Here is a 24230-nt window from a genome sequence, read left to right as displayed (position 1 = left end):
GTCCTACAAACATTAGCTAACTTTTCATTCAAAAACAAAAAAACATTTTGGTATATACCTTTGAAATGTAGAAATACATATATAGAAATGTTCAAATATAAAATAAAATGTTATTTGACATTCTATTAAAAGAAGCAACAAAAAAAAATATTTTAGTATAAATTCTTTCAAAATGTCAATATTCCATCTAAAGAAATACCTAAAATCTAGAAAAAAAGAAACATTAGCAATATTTTGTTAAAATAATCATTTAAAAAGCTGTACAAATGTCTACAAAAAATTTACCATGTTTGCAGATTGGAATATGGAGTAAATAATTTTACACCTGTAATAAAAATAGTTTACTAATTTTAGTATCATCTCAAATAAATCTAATAAATCTGGGACAAGTTTATTGTCTGATATCTAATTAAACATGTTTTTTCAATACTAAAAATATAAAAATAGTCTCAAATGTTTATTGAGTTAAACGCGTTTTTCAATATTAAAATAGTAAACTGTTTTTAGTATTATCTCATTATTGAATTAAACGCGTTTTTTCAATATTAAAATAGTAAACTATTTTTAGTAGTATCTTAAATGTTTATTGAGTTAAACGCGTTTTTCAATACTAAAATAGTAAACTATTTTTAGTATTATCTCAAACGTTTATTGAGTTAAACGCGTTTTTCAATATTAAAATAGTAAACTATTTTTAGTATTATCTTAAATGTTTATTGAGTTAAACGCGTTTTTCAATACTAAAATAGTAAACGTTTATTGAGTTAAACGCGTTTTTACAATACTAAAATAGTAAACTATTTTTAGTATTATCTTAAATGTTTATTGAGTTAAACGCGTTTTTCAATACTAAAAATAGCAAACTATTTTTATCACAGGTGCGTAATGCTTCAGAATATGTATCATTTTGTGAAACATTTAAGAATATAAAATAAACATCACGTCTATTTTTTTTGCTCTATTTGACCATAAACATCACGTCTATTTTTTTTTTTGCTCTATTTGACCATAAACATCACGTCTATTTTTTTTGCTCTATGCTCTATTTGATTAAAAGTTCAAAATAAAAGCTAAACTGGTAAGCTTTATATTTTGTATTGTGGATATGCATTATATACATAAAACCAAAAATTTTTAAAAGGAAATACTATGACCTTATTTTTTCTTAAGAGTATTATAAGCAAGTCTGTATTATTGATAACAAAAATATGGCAGAAATATTTACCTTAAGTGAAGATGACATAACTCAAATTAGCAAGGCATTATCACTAATTTGGAGAAGAACTAAATATCGGTTACGTAATGTTACTATAACAGATAATATTGCAAATATTTCTTATGGTAAACGTATTGACAGGATAACAGTTAACCTTGAAGATTCCAATTATATTATAACCGATCAGGTTCATATAATTAATATTTTAATTATATATATTGTAATTTTTTAATAAAAGTATTAAATGGTAATCATTTTAATAATTTAACTTCTAGGATTCTGAAAAAAATTGCGATGTTGAGCATGTAAAGAAAATAGATCAATTGCAAGTAAGGTTTACATATATAATAAACCTTGTTTATTAACGTTAATTTAAGCAGCTTATCTTTATAATTTAATTTTATATTAGGAAAAGTTGCTAATTGCCGAAAAAACTTATGAAAAATTAAAAATAAAAAATAAGCAACTTAATGATGAGTTAAATTCATTGCAAATTTATAATCATAATCTTGAGGTAAATGTAAATGCATATTAAATTTAGTTTTTACGTTTTAAAGATTAATTCAATTTAATGAAATTCTTAATTGCAAATAGAAAAAAATCAATAAGTTCAGAAGAAAATCCGACCAAATTAATATGTCAAAAAGCTCTTCAACAATAGTTTCTAGTTCAGATAGTGAAGATGAGGATAATACTTCACTACAAAGAAATAATGACCATATTAATATACTTGTAAATGATTTACATCAAATGGGATTTACGATAGAAAGCAATCCAGATGATGTTTGGGAGTCACTAAATAAACGTTGTCATGAAAAATTTGGTTTTGAAGAACTTATTAAAGAATCAACTGATATAGAAGAATTACGATGGGCAGAAAAAACATTACCTTCTTATACAATTTGGGATAAATTTAATCAATATTATTTACTTGTTGAACTTTGGATTAATAAAGTTAATATAACTCTTATGAAAAAAAAGGAAGAAGGTAAGAATTTCAAGTAGCAATAATATTTATTTATATGGCTTATATTAATTTATTTGTTTTATTAAAATATATTGATATTATAAATTTACCATAATTAATCAATCTATATTCTTATATTAAAAAAGGTCGTAATATGGTAGTTGAAAATTTTGAGAAAAAAGTTATTGCTAGCAAAGGTAAATGACATTAAAATATTGATAATTCTAAATTTATTTTAATTTTTATAATTTGATTGAATTTTTTAAATTAAATAACAGAATCACAAGAAAGTGAAAAGAAAAAAAAATATTCTAATTTTGGAAAAAGTCTAAATAGTTTGGTAGTAAAAACCATTGAGAACAAGACTTTAGTAGAAATTAAAGACTACCAAATTCGCACAAATTTTAACCAGGCTTTAAAAGTTATGACTTCAGAACCAATTCAAATTACAGATGAAGAGTCTGCTAAGGAAAGAATTACGCAATGGGTCGATCAAAAAAATCATTCTAAACAAGTTGAGCTTGCTACTAAAGCTTATAAGCTTTATCATCGAATGTCACTTGTTTATATTTACAATGATTTACATATCATTTCAGTGGAAAAACATCCAAATGATGAGAGAGAACAAAGAAGATTTGAACGAAACTTTATGTGCACCCAATTAGGTATTCATACTAGAACTGAACGGCGACAAAAGAAAAGTGCTTTTAGAATATATAAATTAATTAATATTGGGATTACGCTTGATCAGTTAGTAAATACTGGTCTTAACATTTCAAATTTTGAAGTTACAGATTATTATTACGATATATTTTTGACTGATTTAAAACTAGGAACGATCAAAATTTTATTTCAAAATCCTAATATGCAAGATAATATGGATCTAGATACGGAAGATAGTGAAAGTAACGAAAGCAATGTTGCAAATTAAAGTAGTTAGACATTATTATTTACTTTTTTACATGTACTTTCTCTTTTTGTTTTATTCTATCTTGTTATTAAATAAAATCAATAAAATTTGGTGGATTTACTATGAGATAATACAATAAATTTGTTTAGATTGTAAATTTACATTAAGATATATAATTTTTTGAAATAACGTTTTATCACCTGACTGATCGGCAAATATATATATGTTATATTATGACGCATTGTTACGCGTTATTCTTGGCTTCGTTCATTGAGATGGAAAATAATAACTTTGACTTAGATTCTGACTTAAGTGGTAAATATTTATAAAATACAAGAATATATGCTAACAAAGAATAGAAAAATAGAATAAAAAAACTAAAATATATTTTTGGCTAAACAGTATAATGGGTTGATATACTAGATTTTATTAAATGCAAATTTTATAAATTTAATTTAATAAAATATTTTATTTAGTAATTTTTTTTAAAAAAGGAATAAATACTAATAATTTAACAATTTATAGTTTCAGAATTAAATGTAGAAGCATTTGCAAAAATTAAAAATTTGCAGCAACAGCATGATTCTGAAATTGAATTATTAGCTAATGAACTTAATGTGCATTCATATTTTATTAAGGTAGGCAAACTTAATAATGTTTAATCCTTAAAAATTTGATATTTAAAATGCTCATTTTATATTAGAGTGTAATGAAAGATTATAGAGAACCTGCTATTAGAAAACAAAGAAAAATCAGTGGATTTAATATTTGGCAATCTAATTGGTGGGCAACACATGGAAAAGGTGTGTATATATAAACTGATTTATATTACTTAAAATTTAAATTTCAATGTTTTAACAATTTTACTTTATTTTAAAGGCTTAAATATTAAAGATAAAGGGTCCCAAAAACTCTGTGCAGATGCATGGAATGCATTAAATAATGATACACGTAAATATTATGAAGAAGAAGCTAAAAATGCTGCAAATTTACGTGTTAAAGAGCAAAACTCATTTATTACAAATGCAAAATCACGAAAAACACAACTAAATAATGGAATTCAAGATATCCGAAAAATGGTAAATTAATATTATCTTGGTAGTATCAATCTAATTTTGTAATAATAATAAATTACAACTTGTAGTTTCGAACTTTACATGTCACTTGTGGCATGGAGTTTATTACATTGGCTGTATCCAATTATGATGAGCTTAGAAGTCATTGGTTTGGATCAAATATTGGTGAAGAATTTTATCAGACTTATAGCAACTTAAGTGATGCAATCATTCCATTTCGTTGTTTCTCTATTTTAAAAAAAAAGGGATATAATGTTCATATATTATTATATATTACATTTGATTTTTTAACAACAACCTGTATGTATTTATTCTGTATATAAGAAAATGAAGGAGTAATCAAATCTGTTGCTGAAACTAAGTCATCTGAAATTTTGCCAGATGAATCTGAAACTGGACATACTTTTAATCTATCTGCTATCAATATTTCAAAACCTAATAGCATTGAAACAAGAAATAAAGTAAGATTTATTTTGCGGCAAAAGTTTGGTAAGTATTCAATTAATTTTAATTCAAGTTTAATTTAAAAATAACATTTACTGTAATTATATTATAGAACAAGATGTAAAAGGTAATAATATACCATATAAAAGATGGAAAACACAAACTTCATATAAAGTTATAGGATGGCCATTAGATGTTGAATTTCAGGATTATTCTAATCTTAAAGAAGAAGAAAGAATTAAAGTTCTGGATTCACTTTATAACATTAGATTTGAACAAAATGAATAGGATATTAGTGAACTAATTAGTGCAATAAGAATAATAATATTAATCAATAATAAATAAAATACTCAACAAGTTTAATTCATGTAATCAAATCTGTTGCTATATTATAATTTAATCAATACATTTGAATTAATTAATTTTTCATTAATAAACAGATGAAGAGAAATAATAATCTTAAAGATTGATTAAATAATCATAAAATTGATTTCCGCATTTCTTACATTACAGGTTGTTTATAAGAACAAATTTTTTTGCATTTATAAAGTCTTATTTTTATGTAATATTTAGAGCTTTTCATATATATATGTGTATATATATGTGATATGTCCATTAAATCCCAGTAAATAGTTTTTGTATAAATTTATACCAAACGGGCTCATTGGCTCGAAATTAGCTCAAATTTATGCAAAAAATAATCCAAATTTAAGCCAAATTATATATGGATGAGCCCATTTGGTACAAATTAATACAAAAACTATTTACTGGGAATAATATTAATACATTTTAACATTTTAAATAATGAAATAAAAGTTAATTTTAAATTACCACTATACAAAAAATATGAATCATGAGGACATAAAAAAATGTCTCAAATTTACTAATGTCCTAAAATTTACAAGGACAACAATGATCATCAGCCCTATAAAAAAGGTTTGTGCTAAATTTGTGCCAAATGGGCTAATCATGCAATATTTATTCGAAATTTGTACTAAAAATTATATAAAATTCAAACAAATTCTAAATAAATATCATATGATTAACCCATTTGGCACAAATAAAGCACAAAATTTTTTTATAGGGCAAGACTACAAGGACAATAATGTCCTCAAATTATGAGGATAACAATATCATTAAAATTACGAGGACAAAAATGTCCTCAACTTATGAGGACAGCAATATAATCAAAATTACAAGGACAAAAATGTCCTCAAATTACAAGGACAAAAACATCCTTAAATTATGAGGACAGCAATACCATCAAAATTACGAGTACAAAAATGTCTGTAAAATTATAAGGACAATAATATCCTTAAATTTACGAGGGCAACAATATCATCAAAATTATGAGGACAAAAATGTCCTCAAATTATGAGGACAGCAATATAATTAAAATTACAAGAACAAAAATGGTCTCAAATTTACAAGCTCAAATTACAAGTATAACAATATCATCAAACTATGAGGTCAAAAATGTCCTCGAAATTATGAGGACAAAAATATTCTCAAATTATAGGGACAATAATGTTCTCAAATTACAAGAACAAAAATGTTTTCAAATTATAAGGACAAAAATGTCCTTAAATTTATAAGGATATAGTGTCCTCAAAATTTACAAGAACAATCAAAATTATGAGAATAGCAATATCATCAAAATTACGAGAATCACAATTTCAAAATTTCTCAAAATTTACAAGAATAACAATGTCCTCAAGATTACAAGGACAAACATGTCCTCAAAATTTACAAGGACAAACATGTCCTCAAAATTTACAAGGACAACAATGCCCTCAACATTACAAGGACAACAATGCCCTCAACATTACAAGGACAAACATGTCCTCAAAATTTACAAGGACAACAATGCCCTCAACATTACAAGGACAAACATGTCCTCAAAATTTACAAGGACAGCAATGTCTTCAAGATTACAAGGACAAACATGTCCTCAAAATCTACAAGGACAGCAATGTCCTCAAGATTACAAGGACAAACATGTCCTCAAAATTTACAAGGACAACAATGTCCTCAAGATTACAAGGACAAACATGTCCTCAAAATTTACAAGGACAACAATGTCCTTCAAGATTATGAGGACAAACATGTCCTCAAAATTTACAAGGACAGAAATGTCCTCAAGATTATTACGAGGACAAAAATGTCCTCAACATTACAATTTACAAGGACAAACATGTCCTCAAAATTTACAAAAACAGCAATGTCCTCAAAATTTACAAGGACAGCAATATCCTCAAGATTACAAGGACAAACATGTCCTCAAAATTTACAAGGACAACAATGTCCTTCAAGATTATGAGGACAAACATGTCCTCAAAATTTACAAGGACAGAAATGTCCTCAAGATTATTACGAGGACAAAAATGTCCTCAACATTACAAGGACAAACATGTCCTCAAAATTTACAAGGACAGCAATGTCCTCAAAATTTACAAGGACAGCAATGTCCTCAAAATTTACAAGGACAACAATGTCCTCAAGATTACAAGGACAAACATGTCCTCAAAATCTACAAGGACAACAATGTCCTCAACATTACGAGGACAAAAATGTCCTCAAAATTTACAAGGACAACAATGCCCTCAAAATTACGAGGACAAAGATGTCCTCAAAAATTATAAGGACAACAGTGTCTTCAAGATCACGAGGACAAATATGTCCTCAAAATTTACAAAGACAACAATGTCCCTCAAGATTATGAGGACAAACATGTCCTCAAAATTTACAAGGACAGCAATGTCCTCAAGATTATGAGGACAAAAATGTCCTCAAAATTTACAAGGACAACAATGCCCTCAAAATTACGAGGACAAACATGTCCTCAAAAATTATAAGGACAACAGTGTCTTCAAGATCACGAGGACAAATATGTCCTCAAAATTTACAAGGACAACAATGTCCTCAAAATTTACAAGGACAAATATGTCCCTCAAAATTATGAGGACAAAAATGTCCTCAAATTTATTAAGACAATTATGTCCTTAAGTTACGAGGATAAAATGTCTACACTTATAAGGTCACATGATCACTGCTTAGTATTGGCCAATAAAAACCGTGGTTTCCATGGAGGATATAACCTATGCATTTGAGACACGATGGATAAGGTTATATCCTTTGCCGATCAGGCGAATGGGGTGATTAGATGATTTTTAAATTCAACCATTCCATTTTAACAATTTGCTAATTAAAAACATAATGTCTTCCATCCTTTTATTTCTTTATTAAGAAAATTGAAAACATATTGAGTACATTAGTAATTAGACTTACTGTAGTATAGAGAAAAAAACAATTAATTTTAGGATTGATGAAAATATTCTCAAATATAAAAAATATTTCTTTTTTAATATAAAATCATATAATATACAATATATCACGCGAAATAAAATCTATCAAAATATCACATCTTTTATATTTTTTATCAAGTTTTCTTATCAAAATTCCATTCATCGAAAAATCATCTTCCAAATTTTCCACGTGACTTATTGGCGCGATCAAACGACCTAGCATCGCCCACCGAAAAGTGTTACAACATGCCGGTTACATGTGATTTCGGATAATAGTATCATGTTAATAGGAAACTTGAATTTTCATATGAATAAAAATAAATAGAGTTTAAAAAATATTATAATTCTTAATCTTTGATCCACAATTGAGTATTTAAATGAATTGTATGGTTTATTTTGAAGCCCTTTCATTATCATAAAGTCATAAAATTTGTAATTTGTTATATAGATTCGTTCAATGAAAATTATTATTTAAGTAAATCGCTTATATCATAATTGATGACAATTACATTAATATCGAAAAATCATCATTTTTGTCGTCTAACATATTTGAATAAATTATTGCGTCTAAAGCGATCACATATAACTCTTAATGCAATAATAAATAAAGGTTATTATAATAATTGTACTTAAAGTAGAAAATCAAATAAAATATTCTAAATTCAAAATAAATTAATTTTAAACATACCTTACAGTATTTATATTATAAATCAGAAACTGAGATACATTTAATTGCAAAATGAAAATCTTTTATTGAATTTGCCTTCATAAACCATAATACATAAAATGTATAATTAATACTAAAACGAGTAATTACACGCCTATGTCTTTAATTACTCCTTCAATTTTATATTTACTGATAAGATTCATATATAAACCATTTTTATGATAAAAATAATAATCATCGAAATGTATGGACACTGCAGGTCGTCCTTTCCACTTTTCAAAGAATGTCTCAAAAGCTTTTAAAGAAAATCTAATGTCATAAGAAATTCTAATTACTCTTAAATTAATTGATGCTTCTTTAACTAACGAATTTGACAAATAATCTCCATATTCTAACTCTCTCGCTTTATAATATGTATCCTTAAAATATAATGATCGCAAATTTTGACATCTTTTAAGTAATTTTTCAAATTCGATAAAATGATTCTCCAATAATGGAAATATAGGGATTGATAAACATTCAATTAAAAAACAATTTTCATAAATTGTACGTATAAAATTAATAGAGTCATCATTAAAACTATCTTCATCCCAATGATAATCGTTGATTAATAATTCTTTAAGATATAAGCTATTTTTAATTATGTAATTAACTTGATAAATTTCTATAAAATCTATCTTTAGGATCTCAAGATCACGATAAGCCACCTTTTCTAATTTTTCATTAAAATCATTATTCTTTAAAAATATTGGAGAATTAATATCCAATATTTTTAAATTATGAAGTTCTCAGAGTGTATATTGTAGAAATGTATAATCAAAATCATCGTAAATATCATAGAAATTAATGTGACGACCGCAATAATATTGAAGCTTTACTTCAAAATGATTAAGGGTATTTGCATGTTTTTTTAATATATTAAAAATGTCTTTATAAGGGTCTTCCAATAGTAGTTCTGATAAATATTCTTCATCTTTCCATTTAAAATATTTTAAATTTTTTTGAAGTTCTATTAACTTAATAGTTCCATAATTAGCTTTTAAGTTTTTATTAATAATGATGATTCTTTGTATTTGTTGACAGATATGTGCTAATCTGTAAAAGTACCTAGGATCAATCAATGTATCACAAGTTAATTCACAAAGTGATTCAAGACGGAACTTTGCTTCCGGAAGATATACTATCTCATAGGTACCACGTATGTTCAAATACTTTATTTCTGGACATTTCTTTATAAATAAACTGTAAATTTCCTCTTGTAAAAGAAATTGATCATATTCTGATGATGATCCAATGGAAATGATAACGTCTATAATTTTTGTATCAATACTTCTACAGAAAGACAAATAATCAAATGCAAGTGATTGGTTTGAAATTAGAATTTCTTTTTTTGTTAAGGATTCTATAATATCATTGGATAAATAAGAAGTAATAATGGAGTATAAAGAATTTTTATTACAATAATTAATAGAATAGCACCAAGGATTCTTCCATAAAATTGGAATCATGGTTTCACACCAAATTCTATTAACCATTAGACATGAAAAGAGAAATTTTGAATTTTTTGAATTATTTTGTAATTTCTCAAATATTAAGAAAAGAATATCTTTATTAAATTTAGACATTTTTTTTTTTTGAAGAAAAGGAATAAATAATAGGATAAAAAGAACAAATAAATAAAATCAATATTATATGAAACTCCGATGTACTGTACAACCATGATGCTGATTGATAATGTTTCACCAAAATATATATGGTAAATACCTACACTGGGGGACGCGTTTGATTGTGACTTTGAACCAGAAATATCTCTTGGCTTCAATACACCAAAGGTGGTTGGGATTCATGTAAGGAGTCAACCTTCTGCACCTAAGTTAGACGCGAGTTATTTAGATCTCAATATTTACAAAAAGTTATATATTAATAATAATTTTCTTGGATGATATCCTTCAAACTATTTTAATCACACAATTGGGTATATACTGTATATTAACCTTAATACAATTACAAGTAACTAAAATAAACATGCACCAATTATGACAATGAGCAGAACGTTACTTTCTTTGCTCCTGTCACCATCTTAAAGACCTAGTTGTTTCTCTAATAGTATCCACTTATCATCACGTCATTCTTTTCTTCTTCTCATGGGAATTTGATGGTTTTACGATATACGTAATTTTATTTGCTAATGTTACGTCTTAGATCATTGCAGACCAATTCCAATTACCCTAGATGCAAAACATATAGTATAGTTAACATAGTAAATTGGTGGTGTGAGAAAGCTTTGTTGTATAATAATACCAACTTTTCAATCATTTATGAGAAAAAAGTGCACATTTTTGCCAAGCCCTGGTAATGTTGTTGGTCCAAAGTGTAATAATTTTAATTATCAAAAAAGAGTACTACAGAGGGTGGCCAAAATTATCCGGACATTTGTGATTATCTCGTCATCCAGTGATTCAAATTTGATGAGTAAAGACTCATTGGAATTCGTTTCATCAAGAGGAATCGAATGGTGGTCAGCTCGCACTTCTAGCACAATAGGACACGATGTAATTGCAAAAAAGCCCAAAACTTGTTTTTAAATATATCTCCGCATCCATCGAACCTGGAGACATTAACTAGTCGTTATTAGATTTGTCTCAATGAGACAAATCCAATGAGTCTTTAATCGTCAGATTTGAATCACTAGATGGCGAGATAAAGTCATAAATGTGTTCCAGCCAGAATTTTTAATTTAAAAAAATTTGGACGTTTTAGCAATTATCACGTGAACTATCGATGCTAGAGACATGAACTAACCACCATTTGACTCGTTTTGATGAGACGTATAAAATTAAAAAATTACCATAAATAATTTCTAAATCTGTTAATATCAATAACCTGCCTGTTTTGACACACATCTAAAAAGATAATATAAATAATATAAATATGTATGATTAATAATATGATGAATAAAATGAAAAATGATTGAAAGATTTACATACCATTCTTCTATTTAAAACATTATAAGAGTAATCATTCCGATCATTAGGAAATTGTGATCCTAAAATTACAACTGAATCCAAATTTCTTTTTCTTAAATGATAAGTTAATAAATTTACAATTGAATCACTTTTACCAATAATCATTAAATGACATGCATCTGAATCATTTAAATTTGAATCATTTAATTTTTCAATTAGAATTTGTTTATATGACCATGAATTATGATTATTAAATAATTCTAGAAGTGACTAGAACATTTCCAAAATATTTTTCGCAAAAAACATTCCGTAAAAAATAATGCAAAATAAGGTATGTAGTATATATTCTTTAATATGAGTAGGCCAAGCAATTTTCTCACTATTGGATTCTTGCATTTAGGAGTCAAAATGGATGATAACAACATTACTATCAATTGTCTTATCGCTCCTATAGGCAAACTTATGAATATTCTATGCATTAAAGTAATGCAATCGATTACAATTCACAGAGGTGGTCATTATAGTAATCTTGAGACTGCAATTCAAAGTAGATTAGGGGCACCATTTAATAAAATTCCTCTCAAAATTTGTATAATTTGAGCTGGAAGCATTATTGAAATGGAAATGGACATGCATGATGATTTTATCAATATTTTTACTGAGGAACCTAAAGCAGAGCACTTCCATTTCACTGTTTATCCCAAATAATTTCTGTATCATGTAGCGATATATTTGTAATTTTTATGTAATGTAAGTTATGTTCTTGTTGTAAATCTTGAAAATGTCATGTGTAATGATGTAATATAATCGTCTGATAATTCTGTACTACACCTTAATTGCATATATATTGGTGCAGCAGGTTCAGCAGCAGATACACGCCTGATCACAGCAGGTGTTGTGGCAGGTGTTTTTTTTTAGCAGTTGTTTTTGGTAATAGCAAAAGCATTATGAATCGATACAAAAAAAAAATTAATCATTTCTCTCCAAGCACTGAAACAAAAAATACTTTTATATCCATAAACCAGCTTTACCTGTAACTGCAGTCAAGTGCATATTTTTTTTGCAAGTACAAACACATACATATAAAAACCATGTCTTCACAAGCTTCTTCACCTGCTTCACCCATCTCAATAACAGAAGAAATTTCCACTAGAACAATGTCGGACGTGGTTAAAGATTTTAATACACAGGAGCTTATCGATTATTTGGGAAGGAAAGACTTGAAACTTGATGAAGATGATATTAAAATTCTTTGTAAAGAGAAAATATCTGGTCTTGCCTTCCTTGAGTTAACAGAAGAAAAATTTTGCAGTATTGGTTTTACATTAGACCAGCAACAATACTTGCAAAATTTATCGAAGGTCTCAGCCAGAAGCTACAAAACTATTCCTCGCTTAAAATTCTCAACAACTTAAAGAAAATGTTACATAAAAATAAGGTGAACAGGGAAGATATAACAAACATCAAGCAGTTTACTCCTGGTAAATAATTAATTAATTTTCAAATTGACTAGATAGCTATATTAACTTTATTTTTCTCTTTAGTCTTCGAGGAGATTAATGATGATGATAAGGCATTTGAACACAACACTGCATGGAGGACATTATCTTAAAACTTTTGAATGTAGAAACTATGACTGATGCCAATGAGGTGACGCGCTGTGAATTTATTTCATCAATTCTCTATGCATCCATCACTATAGTTAAAAAACTTACCTACCAAGATATATTTATAGTATTTCAAAAGGATGTTTCCAGTAAGGATGCGACAGGTCGTGTAGACTACGTAATCAAAAGTTTGGAAGATCTCCTTTGTATTACTGAAGGAAAACTGCGTAATATTAAGATTGGATATGCCCAGGTAAGACTGTTTGTCTTCTCAGTCTATTAGCTTTGAAACAAGACTAAATGGTGATGTATTTTATCTCTTAGAATCTGGCACAGCTTGAAAGTGCGTTTCAGACAAATAAAAAGAAATGGACTGCGGATCAAGCATTTGGGAATAACTATTTTGACTATATCTATGGTATTATGACTATGGGTATGAGTGGCATTTTATCATATATACTCCTGATGGTATATATTCTACGAGTGGAAGCAAATATCAAATCAATTTAACAAAATCTTCTGTCAAAAAAAATCCCAATTTACTTCAAAACGATGTTAAAAGGGTAATAGGTATAATTGTTGGGCTGTTAAAGGATAAGGTTAGTGTAAATAGTTCTCCAACTAGTAAGAGGGCTAGGATCAAAAAAATTATCAAAAAATAATATGTATTACAGGTGCAATCCCAAACAATGTATTTATTTTCACATGTATTAATAAAAAATTTTCTTGGAGTATTGCAATTTTATTACTTAAACACATAATATAAATAAAATAATTTCATGGATCATATTATATGTACTACATTTAATGCTTTTAGAGAGTCCTGGCCTGATATAGGTACTTTCATGTAGGATATTTTAACTGGAAGAATTTGTGAATCACTTTTATGCTCAGAATGTCACGAACCTGTTGCATGTACAATTAAAATTTACGATGAAAGTAACCAACGGATTTATTAATAGATCCTCTAAAAATAAAGTAGGATAGAATATGGCCCACATCCATCTTGCCACCAATATATGAAGCTTCATTTATTATAACTGTTTGAAATAATTTGCTTTTGAAAAGAGACTTTTAAAAATGCAATTTATAGCAGTTTTTTATTATTACATTATAGCGTGAATAACATGAAAAATAAGTACAAATTATTATTATGTTTTTCTATACTAAATTCTACTTGAATATCATTATTACCTTTTTTTATATATGTTATAAAAATAATTTTTTCCCTTCTACTACTATAGAATATCAGAGTGTGTAACAGATAATAGAAAAAATTGTTCATTTTGATAAACAAAAAGTCCCTCCTTTTTATGATAACTTCTAGGAGTAACTGAATTCCCAATGTTTTCTGAAAGATTTGTAATTGCACTAATTAAGGTTGCTGGAAAAACTAAGGGATTTTGGCAAGTTGGCGAAATGTCAAAATAGCAAAACTTTGCTGAAACTATATGAAAGTCTTATTAAAAAGTTGGCGAAACTCTGGAGAAAAACGAAACCTGACAAAACTTATCACAAGTTGAAAAGTGAAAAATCAGGCATCAATCAGGCACCAATCAGTCACCAATCAACTACCTGATTGGTGACCGATTGGTGCCTGATTTTTCACTTTTCAACCTGTGTATTATAAATGCCAAAACTGCTGAAACCTTGCTGAAACTATAATAAAACTATAGTAAAATCTTAGAGAAACTAATATTAGAATTTTGGAGAGGTTTAGGCAGGCAACCTTAGTACCAACAAGTATCTGTAATTGTAGTAATGAGTGAATTATTATTATATTTCAAATCTTCTGAAAGTTGTGCAATCATCTTAACGAGTGACTTATTAATATTTAACATGTACTGATGCTTAGCCAATAGTAAACGTTGCTATTCCAGCTCCATATATACAATTTTCAAGTAAGTAGTTTTTCCCAGGATAATCTCGGGCATTCATCTTTACTATTATCTCATGGTCTTTTACTAACTTTTTTACATCATTCCAAGCTTCTTTATCAAAATATAGATGTACATGTGCATGGCATGCATGACTGGACGTATTTGTCCCAGAAATGCTTTATTTCCCATTAACCATAATTAAGTGCTATTAAATAGAAAGTCAAGCGTCACCATTGATTCAACAATTCATTCCAAAAATCAATATTCTTTAACAACATCTCATTACTGAAATGGTTATAGGGCAACATTAGCAATTCCCTAATAGGCTCTCAGTGTAATAACATAACGTAATTTCTTGTAGATAAATTTTGAACAATAAATTTTGAAGGAAAGTAAAAATTGCAAGTTATTTTACGACCATCTCATGTTGCTACCTCCTCGTTATATACTATCTTGGGATGGTCAAAAGCTACAGAAAAAATTAATAGAATGATTAGTATTATAAAAAGTTAAAGCGAAAGCCACGAGGACAAATGAACATTATACAAACATTGAAAAATTGTATACTTACTACACTTAGCTATAGAGTCTTAGTCTTCATATTTTTTTGTACAACATATATAAGCCTCCTCTTTTTCACTTTCTTGATAATTAATCGTAAAGGGCCCATCTTTATCAGGCGGGATTTCACTCTGTGTGATTGATACATAATTTCTCGCAATTTCAGTTACTTTTATAAGATTGGAGTTAGTACGAAGATAACAATCATATCATGCTACTCTGTCAAGACAGATTCAGAGCTCTGCAGAGTTTTGTAAAAGCTTAACTTTTAATCGACTGGATCATTTTTTTTTATCAGTCTTTTTTAAACCAGATCTTTTCTTTTTTTAAGATTAGATCTTTTTTTTAATAATAATATTTTTTTCAGTCTTTTTTTTCAATCAGATCTTTTCTAATAATAACTAGTTAATTAAATAAAATACAGTAAATTTTTTAAAAAAAATTTTACATTGAAAATATATCAATCAACAAAATTATTTTTTTCAGTAATTTGTTTAATTTAACGAAAAAAAGTTGCATAACATTTTGGTGGTAAAAATTCAGTTAACGTTAACATATCATTTTCAATACATTTTCAATCCAGTTTTATTTAATTAATTTTTTATTAATAAATTAATATAAAATTACCAATTTCAACAATTTTAATGATTAACATGAATTTTACTGACATCATTTTATATAACTAATATTTTGGCAATGAAGGAAAAAAAAATCATATATTATTAAGAAAAATATTTTTTTTTTTATTATTAAAGTTGGACAAACTTACCAATTTTGTTCATCTAAAGACTTTAGAAAAAAGAAATAGTAAAATTGAAAATTTTATATAAAATATGAAACTTTATTTATACTGTATATATTTGTATACATTTAAAAAATGTTCAAAAAAAAAACTATTCTTGTTATTGTTATATCATATTTTGAGATATTATAAATTGCTACCCCTCTTTTTTTTTCATTATCTTTTTTTTCGTCAGCTAACAATATTATATATACATAATATATACTTTCATCTGCTAATGATGGTGTGGTGAAAATCACCTGCGATGGAATTTAGCAATGCCCTATAAAAAAATAGATCACTGCAGAATAATAAAGTATTTTCATCATATAAGTATAATTTATTTTTTTTATAAGTACGTTTCAGCTTCTTATAAGGCTGTTTTTATTTATCATTTGGTTTTTCTTCTTGATTATGATTGTCATCTTAATCTGATTTTCAGATAATTGTTTTTTTGATCTAGTGCATTTTGGTAATTGCATAGTTAATTCATTATCTGAACAATTAACTGAATCTTTAGGAGGATCATCATTTTTGTGATCATCTATTGTGATTACTAAATTATTATTAATGTTACTTGTTAGAATCTTTGTATTTAGAAGTGGATGATTTTACTGGTGAACTGGTCAAGGATTGAGAATTTGAAATCTTCTTTTTGTAAATGTGTTATTAACTGATTTCATAGATGTTGATTGTGGACTAAAAGTTGAGGTATTTTGTTGAGAAGATTTGACATCAAAATCAATAATTTTCACGTCAACTTGTGCATAGGTTGTTTCAGTATTTTTTTCACTGGATAAATAAACAGCTTCTAAAAACTCTCCAATGTAGAAATTTGTGTATTTGTTCCACTTATCCTTAATGGATTCAAACCATTTGGAGCTTTTAGAGTATCCAATTTCAAAGTGAACAGAATGAGTATCTTTGTGAAAAGATGAAAAAATTGAAGATCGTGTTTTTACAAAATTCATATCCTCAAATGATGTCATATGGAGTGGTACAAAAGTAGTACAAATATGCATAAAGGGTTTAGTAGAAGGAATTGTTGCAGGATCCCATTCTAAATGTTGACCATTTGAATCTATTTTGGGATCCAAAATGCAGGCCATCTTCACAGCTAATTGTTTAAACAAATATATATAAAAAATTACTATTAATATATGCTATATCATTAAGATATTGACTTTTAACAAGTACTTACCATTACTTGCTGACCATCTAATGTAAATTTTCCACCAAGAAGAACAAGATCTCTTTCACTAAATACTTCATTGTACTCATTTTAAGCATTTGTAAATTGTTTTATTTCAAAAGTATAATTTTGTGATGAAATCTTCTCTCTGTAAATTGCTTCACCAAATAAAGTTTTGTCAGATACTTTTAAACAAGTAATAAGACCAATAACTATAAGAGTAGAAGTCATTGTATAAAGAAAGTATTGAGAAAAAGAATTTTTTGAATGGAAATTTTTTTTTTTTTTGTAAGAAAAATTTTAAGGTGAAAAAAGTAGATTATCATGATGATCTAAATAAATAATGAAAAAAAGAGATTTACATTTTTTCAAAAGAAAAAAGAATAGCACAAAAAAATTTTTTGCATTTTATCAAAAAAAAAATAATAATAATAATAATGAAAGAATAATAAAATTGTTCATAAATTTTATATTTACAAATACAAAAAAAAATAAAAATTTTTAGGATTTATTAGTAATCTATTATTTTTTTTATGTTATTAATCTTTTTTTTTAGGATTTTTAAGATTCAATTTTTGACTTCGTACATTTGTAACAAATCATGCTGTAACGTTCAATCCTGTGGTGTGATTGTAACCACATTGAGTTGTTACCAAATTCTATTCCTTTATTCAATAATAAAATATACTATATAATAATTTCATACTTGTAATATTACTCTATCATAAAGACATTCTATCAATCCTTAAGTTTATTAAGGAAGCACTTTTTCATTATAAGAAAAAGGCAAAAAAAATCGAAATATAATAGTAAGGGTAAAAAGGGTTATTATTCCTTGATTGAAATTCACTCTTATTTATACTATTATTCAGCATTTTTTTCATTCATTGATATTTTCTAAGCCTCAATTTTCCTAAGCCTCATTTAATATTTTATTTTATTTTATTTTATGGACACTATGCTATTCACTAGTAAGGTTGCTTGCCTAAACCTTTCCAAAATTTTATGATTAGTTTCTCCAAGATTTTACTATAGTTTTATTATAGTTTCAGCAAGATTTTGGCAGTTTCGGCATTTATAATAAGTTTCGTCAGGTTTCGCTTTTCTCTAAAGTTTCGCTAACTTTTCAATAAGACTTTCATATAGTTTTGGCAAAGTTTTGCTATTTTGGCATTTCACCAACTTGCCAAAACCCCTAGTTTCTCCAGCAACCTTATTCACTAGAATATATAAATGATAACATTGAAAAACTTTGCCTAAATCAGAACCCTGAGGTGGAAGCCTTGAAATTTGCTCTTTAGCATTTTCTTCATCTATTGATATTTCTAAGCCTCAATTTTCCTAAGCCTCGTTTAATATTTTATTTTATTTGAGCTATATAGTTTAAAATGTTTTATAATGATTATTTTTAGAAGGTATAATTATAAATAAATACCTTTAAATATCGCTATATTTAACCAAATAAACTTTTTTTTTTATTTTAAATTATAATTACATAATTGTGGATTTAATAATAAATTTTTACACCACAGGACTGGGTATCAAAAAAAAAATAATAATAACAAAATTTTTCTTCATATAAAATTATTACTAATGCTTTTATAATTAGGATTGATTTGCTCGAATTGACCATCCAAGATGGGCCTATTACTATCATTAAAATTTGGATCATTGTAACATCCAGTGTGCAACACGATAAGATCCCCCTATTTCCTCTGTCATCAATTTACAGAGTTGCCATGTCGAATAGGCATTCTCATGGTCAAACAAATGAATAAACGAACGAACGAACAAATAAATGAACAAACAAATAATCAACAACATAATTTACAAACAACATAATCAACGAACAACATGCAACAACATACAACAACATTCTTGGTTCACAACATAAATAACGTTAGTAATATAAAACATCAAGCAACATAAAATTAAATTTAACTTCTCTAAATTTTTCCCAAATTCTATCCACTTTTACCTTTAATTTCAAACTTTGATAGCTCTCACTACGGATTATTACTTTTCAAAAGGGTATATTTAATTCATCTTAAAATTTTTATTTTATTCAATTAAAATTAATTAAGCGAACATTAATTAAAGTTTAGGGCGAACCTATTACCTTTAATTAATATTATACTTTATTAACAAATAATTAAATTTAACTTATATTTTTATTGAGTTATTTCGAAACTAATTGACTAACTGTGGAATTCGCTTTGAATTCCGCTCTCTATTTAAACAAATTTTATGATACTTTCTATTCTAATATGTGCTATCTATATACTATCTTTTATATTCTTTTTACATATTATCTTTGAACTATCTTTATGCTATCTATATTTTAAATACGCTATCTTTTAATATGCATGTATCTTCTATTTTAATATGTTATCTTTTTATATATGTTCTTTTTAATATGTTATCTTTTATGTTCCATCTTTATATTATCTTTTATATTATCTTTTTATATTATCTTTATATTATCTTTTTTTATATTATTTTATGTTCTTTGATCTTTCTGACATTATTTTATATATTCTTTTAATTCGCTATCTTCCCACTTTATGTGTTTTGCTTATAATCCATTTTTTGTGGCTTATAATTATTCTTTCTAATTGTTCTTATTGTTAAAGATTGCTAAGCCGCAATTGATCAACTCTAATTATTCTATTGGTTCTTTGTTAATCATTCGATAAATATTACATCATGTAGATCATTACTCTTCCTAAATGTTTATCCTTTTCGGCTAATCATTTATCCATCTATGCCAATTCACAATCAATTTGTTCGTTCTTAATATTTGGCAATTATATTTGGTGATGAATTTTATCATCTTTTCATACTTGATATTTGACTGTTTACAATGAACTGATCAAAAAAATAAGAATAATGGTGTTAATTATGCAAATAATAGCTTTTAATGCTTTATAATAAAAATGTTTTTACAATTAAAAATAAGCTTTTTTATTTTGTATTTTTTTTTTAAAAAAAAATAAAAAATGGATTTCTAATCACCATCAATTGGCTGATTTTTTTAACCTTTTTTTTAAAAAATGCCTTTTAAATAATTTTCAATAAACAAGTGTATTTCTAATAAATAAATCTTAGGTTAACTGGCTGATCTTGTTTTTAAAAAATAAATTTTCTTCATTACGAATTATAAAAAATGGCCTTTAAATTGACCAATAATTAAATTAAAATATATTAATTTTCATTATTTTCATTCTTACATACTGGTATATGTTTTTGCATTAGGGTATTTATTAATAATATTTATTGCTTATTAAAATTCAAGCTATCCAATTTGTTACAATTTATATTGCATTTTAAATTTTCAGATGATAATGAAAATTCAGATTTTTATATTATTGTTACACAATTTTTAAAAAATCTATATCTCAAAATTAAACAAATTTATCAATAATATCAATTATGAAACTTTTTGTTACAAATTTATCACCTGGTCAGTTAAAAAAAATATTATTATTACAAATGAATTCTTTAACTTCATAATATCTGGTCAAAAGCTTCAGTGCTGGTAAATTTAAAGTAAATTAATATTAGTAAAGGACAGATATTGCTATAGTTACTATACTTTTGCTTTGGATAGTAGTAATTTTGAGTGAAACTAATAGTAAAATTTTTTGGCTGCCTTTAACCTTTTCATATATATTCCAAGTTCCCTCCAACATGTTAATCAACCCCTTTCATATGAAGTTTCTGTTAGACCTTTTAAAATTAAAGGAATACTGATTTCATTGTTAGCATACCAAGAAAATTTTTTGACGTTAAATCAATCAAAAGTGTTATACTGTACTTTGCAGAAACTATAAAATTTTTCCTGATGTTAACCAGTTTATATTCCTATAATGATATATCACGAAACACTTACCATTAAGTAACGGTAAAAATAATGCACATCATTGAGTGTCATTACTATATTATTATATGAATCTTAAAGACATCGTATTATGATTGTTGAGAATTTAATGCTGTATTGTAAAATTAATGCTACATTGTTATCATAATTGTTATTAACATATATATTTATTATATAAACTAGAGTCATACCCTAGGGCCGGTGACCGGCCCTTTCTAAGAGTATGATATATACCATAAATTTTAACACTTATTTGCAGAAACAAAAGTATTGATAAGATATAATTTGAAATAAATAAATAATTTATTTTATTTTTTTTTTCATCTAAAATATTTTAATTTGTTTTTTACGTTTTGATTTAATAATCTTGTAATTGGCCTTAAAAGAAGAATTTATAAAAAACAATTTTTTAAAAAAATTTTTTTCGTTTCTACTTTCTAACCAAAATAAAATAATTTAATAAAATTTATTTCACATGATTAAAACTTAATATTGTAGGATATTTCAAATCAAATTTGGACGATTCTATGTCCACATATTATGTTTTTAATAAATCAATTCATGTAATATATAATTTTTTTATAAATCAATTCATGGAATATATATTTTAATAAGAAAATTCATATAATTTTTCTTTAATAATTAAATTCATATAATGTTTTTAATAATTAAGTTTGTATTATATTTTTAATTATATTTTTTACTAATAAATATTTTTTTAATAAATAAATTTAATAAATTCGGATATATAATTTTTCTTAATAAATCAATTCATGTAATATATATTTTAATAATTAAATTTGTATAATGCTTTTTAATAAATAAACTCGTATAATGTTTTTTAATGAATAAATTTAATAAATTCGGGTATATATTTTTTTTTAATAAATTCGGGTATATATATTATTTTTAATAAAATTCAGATGTATTTTTTTTTAATAAAATAAAATTCAGATATATATATATTTTTGGATATATATATTTTTTATATAATTTGGATATATGTATATTTTAATAAAATTCAGACATATTTTTTTTTATATTTGATCAGGTTCATTTAAGAATGTTATTCGCTTTATATATTTAATTTCCTTCAATTCCTATTATAATTAATCCCAAAAATTAGCCTCCTGAACAATGTATACTGTACGAATAATAAATATTTCCTTGATGTTAATATGTAGTTAGCTCCCAGATTTTTGGCCAGCCAAATTGACAATTCATAATTCCTTGATGTCAATATATGGTTAGCTCTTGATTTTTGATCAACCAATTCGGATCATGCTGCAGATCATGATTAATTTTTTTTTTTTTATATAAACGACCATTGTTCGTAATATTGAACTCAATATCAACTCAATATCAATATCAATATCAATTCAATATCAATTCAATACAATATCAATATCAATATCAATATCAATAATATAAAAACGTACCCTATACTTAGCGCATAAGAGCTAACCAAATTAGTAAAATTTTCCTTCCTTTCCAGGATAGCACGATTAGCATAACAACCAATTACAAGGACTATCACTATTAAAATGAAGATCACCTAATATCGTTAACTATATAGTGTGATCTGTATATGGTGTCAAATACAGCACCAACATTATAAATATATTATCTAATGTAAAAATTAATCCCATCACTATACAATTACCATTATTTTTCTTTCCTCTTGTTATAATTGGATAGCCACAGATTTTTAAGTGATCAACATACTAAATTTCCGTTGACATAGCACTCCTGGTGACACAACTATAACAAGATGGGAACCTGATTTGGACAAAAGTATCACCTGATTGATCTCTTTAGATATGCCTGCAGATAAAGAATTGAAGTTATTAATTTATTTTTGCTTCCTTCAAATAGATGTATCCATTATTATATTACTACCTCTTTTCTCTTTTCTCTACTTTCTTCCTGCTATTCCCCTACTTCTATTTTTTAGTAGTAGTTTAACAAAATATGCTTCCAATCTTACTAAGGACTTCACTTATCATAAACTTATTGCACTACTCTCTTCTTTCTCTTCCTTGCAACCAAGTTTCTTCTTCTTTCTTTGTGCAGTTACTACTTTGTTTCGCCTTTACCATTCTTCATTTTATTTCATTTAGACATCAATAATATTAAAGAAAAATGAAAAAAAAACTTCCCAAATCCTGTAAAAAGAAACCAGAAGAGGCTATCTAAGAAAAAAATAATGAAGTATGAATACCTGTTTGTTAATATAAACAAATTAAAAAAGAACAAAATATTACCCAAAAACCAACATGTCTAAGAAGATCCAGGGATCAAAAAACTGGCTGCCTAAAAACAAAATAATCCAACTAAATTCCGTGTGCCTAGACCCATCTAAAAGAAAGCAAACTGAAATATTCAAAAAAAGGATTTCATGCAACCAAATACTGAAACACAATCTGTCTAAAGAGAAGAGAAGCAAGAAGTGTAATAAATGTTTGAACGTTTGATCAAAATAATAATTAAAATAAAAAAAGTAGAAAATCTATGAAATAATGTTTAAGAAAAAAGAGTTCTTTAAAAACTTATGAAATGTCACGTCCAGAAGCCACCTAAAAAAAAATAAAAATAAAACTTTATAATGTTATAGAATTTGATTTTTTTTATGGGTACTTTCCAACTCTTTATCAAACAAAATATGAAAAAAGGAAAGAAAAGAGTACAAGGAACAAAGGGAAAAATAAAGGAAGTAAAATAGAAATAATGGAGGGAAAAAGTGAGTTAAAAAAAAAATTTAAAAAGAAAAAAGCAAGT

At 26.1% G+C, this 24230-nt stretch overlaps 5 protein-coding genes across 5 annotated transcripts; 3 read left to right on the top strand and 2 right to left on the bottom strand.

Moving 5' to 3' along the window:
- Positions 1-1208: 1208 nt before the first annotated feature.
- OCT59_017125 (uncharacterized protein) lies at positions 1209-3114 on the top strand (the record flags this gene model as incomplete). The annotated part of the gene is made up of 6 exons (XM_025308412.2): positions 1209-1403; positions 1492-1545; positions 1626-1730; positions 1811-2204; positions 2330-2380; positions 2462-3114. The coding sequence occupies 6 exons, from the start codon at positions 1209-1211 to the stop codon at positions 3112-3114; spliced, it is 1452 nt and encodes a 483-aa protein (XP_025164236.1).
- Positions 3115-3368: 254 nt separating this feature from the next.
- Positions 3369-4901, top strand: OCT59_017124 (uncharacterized protein; the record flags this gene model as incomplete). The annotated part of the gene is made up of 7 exons (XM_066146155.1): positions 3369-3408; positions 3619-3731; positions 3797-3896; positions 3973-4172; positions 4238-4469; positions 4551-4658; positions 4726-4901. The coding sequence occupies 7 exons, from the start codon at positions 3369-3371 to the stop codon at positions 4899-4901; spliced, it is 969 nt and encodes a 322-aa protein (XP_066003876.1).
- A 3830-nt stretch (positions 4902-8731) lies between these two features.
- OCT59_017123 (uncharacterized protein) lies at positions 8732-10210 on the bottom strand (the record flags this gene model as incomplete). Its single annotated transcript, XM_066146154.1, has 2 exons — positions 8732-9322; positions 9464-10210. 2 exons carry the CDS (start codon positions 10208-10210, stop codon positions 8732-8734), a joined length of 1338 nt encoding a protein of 445 aa, XP_066003875.1.
- Positions 10211-11905: 1695 nt separating this feature from the next.
- On the top strand, positions 11906-12151 carry OCT59_017122 (uncharacterized protein; the record flags this gene model as incomplete). The annotated part of the gene is made up of 1 exon (XM_066146153.1): positions 11906-12151. The coding sequence occupies one exon, from the start codon at positions 11906-11908 to the stop codon at positions 12149-12151; it is 246 nt and encodes an 81-aa protein (XP_066003874.1).
- A 4855-nt stretch (positions 12152-17006) lies between these two features.
- Positions 17007-17803, bottom strand: OCT59_017121 (uncharacterized protein; the record flags this gene model as incomplete). Its single annotated transcript, XM_066146152.1, has 3 exons — positions 17007-17497; positions 17582-17633; positions 17759-17803. 3 exons carry the CDS (start codon positions 17801-17803, stop codon positions 17007-17009), a joined length of 588 nt encoding a protein of 195 aa, XP_066003873.1.
- Positions 17804-24230: the final 6427 nt, after the last annotated feature.

This window comes from Rhizophagus irregularis, chromosome 25 (genome assembly GCF_026210795.1).
Source record: "Rhizophagus irregularis chromosome 25, complete sequence".
Classification (NCBI taxonomy): Eukaryota; Fungi; Glomeromycota; class Glomeromycetes; order Glomerales; family Glomeraceae; genus Rhizophagus; species Rhizophagus irregularis.
Note: the sequence above shows the minus strand (reverse complement) of the source record. Positions and strands in the feature narration are given on the sequence as shown.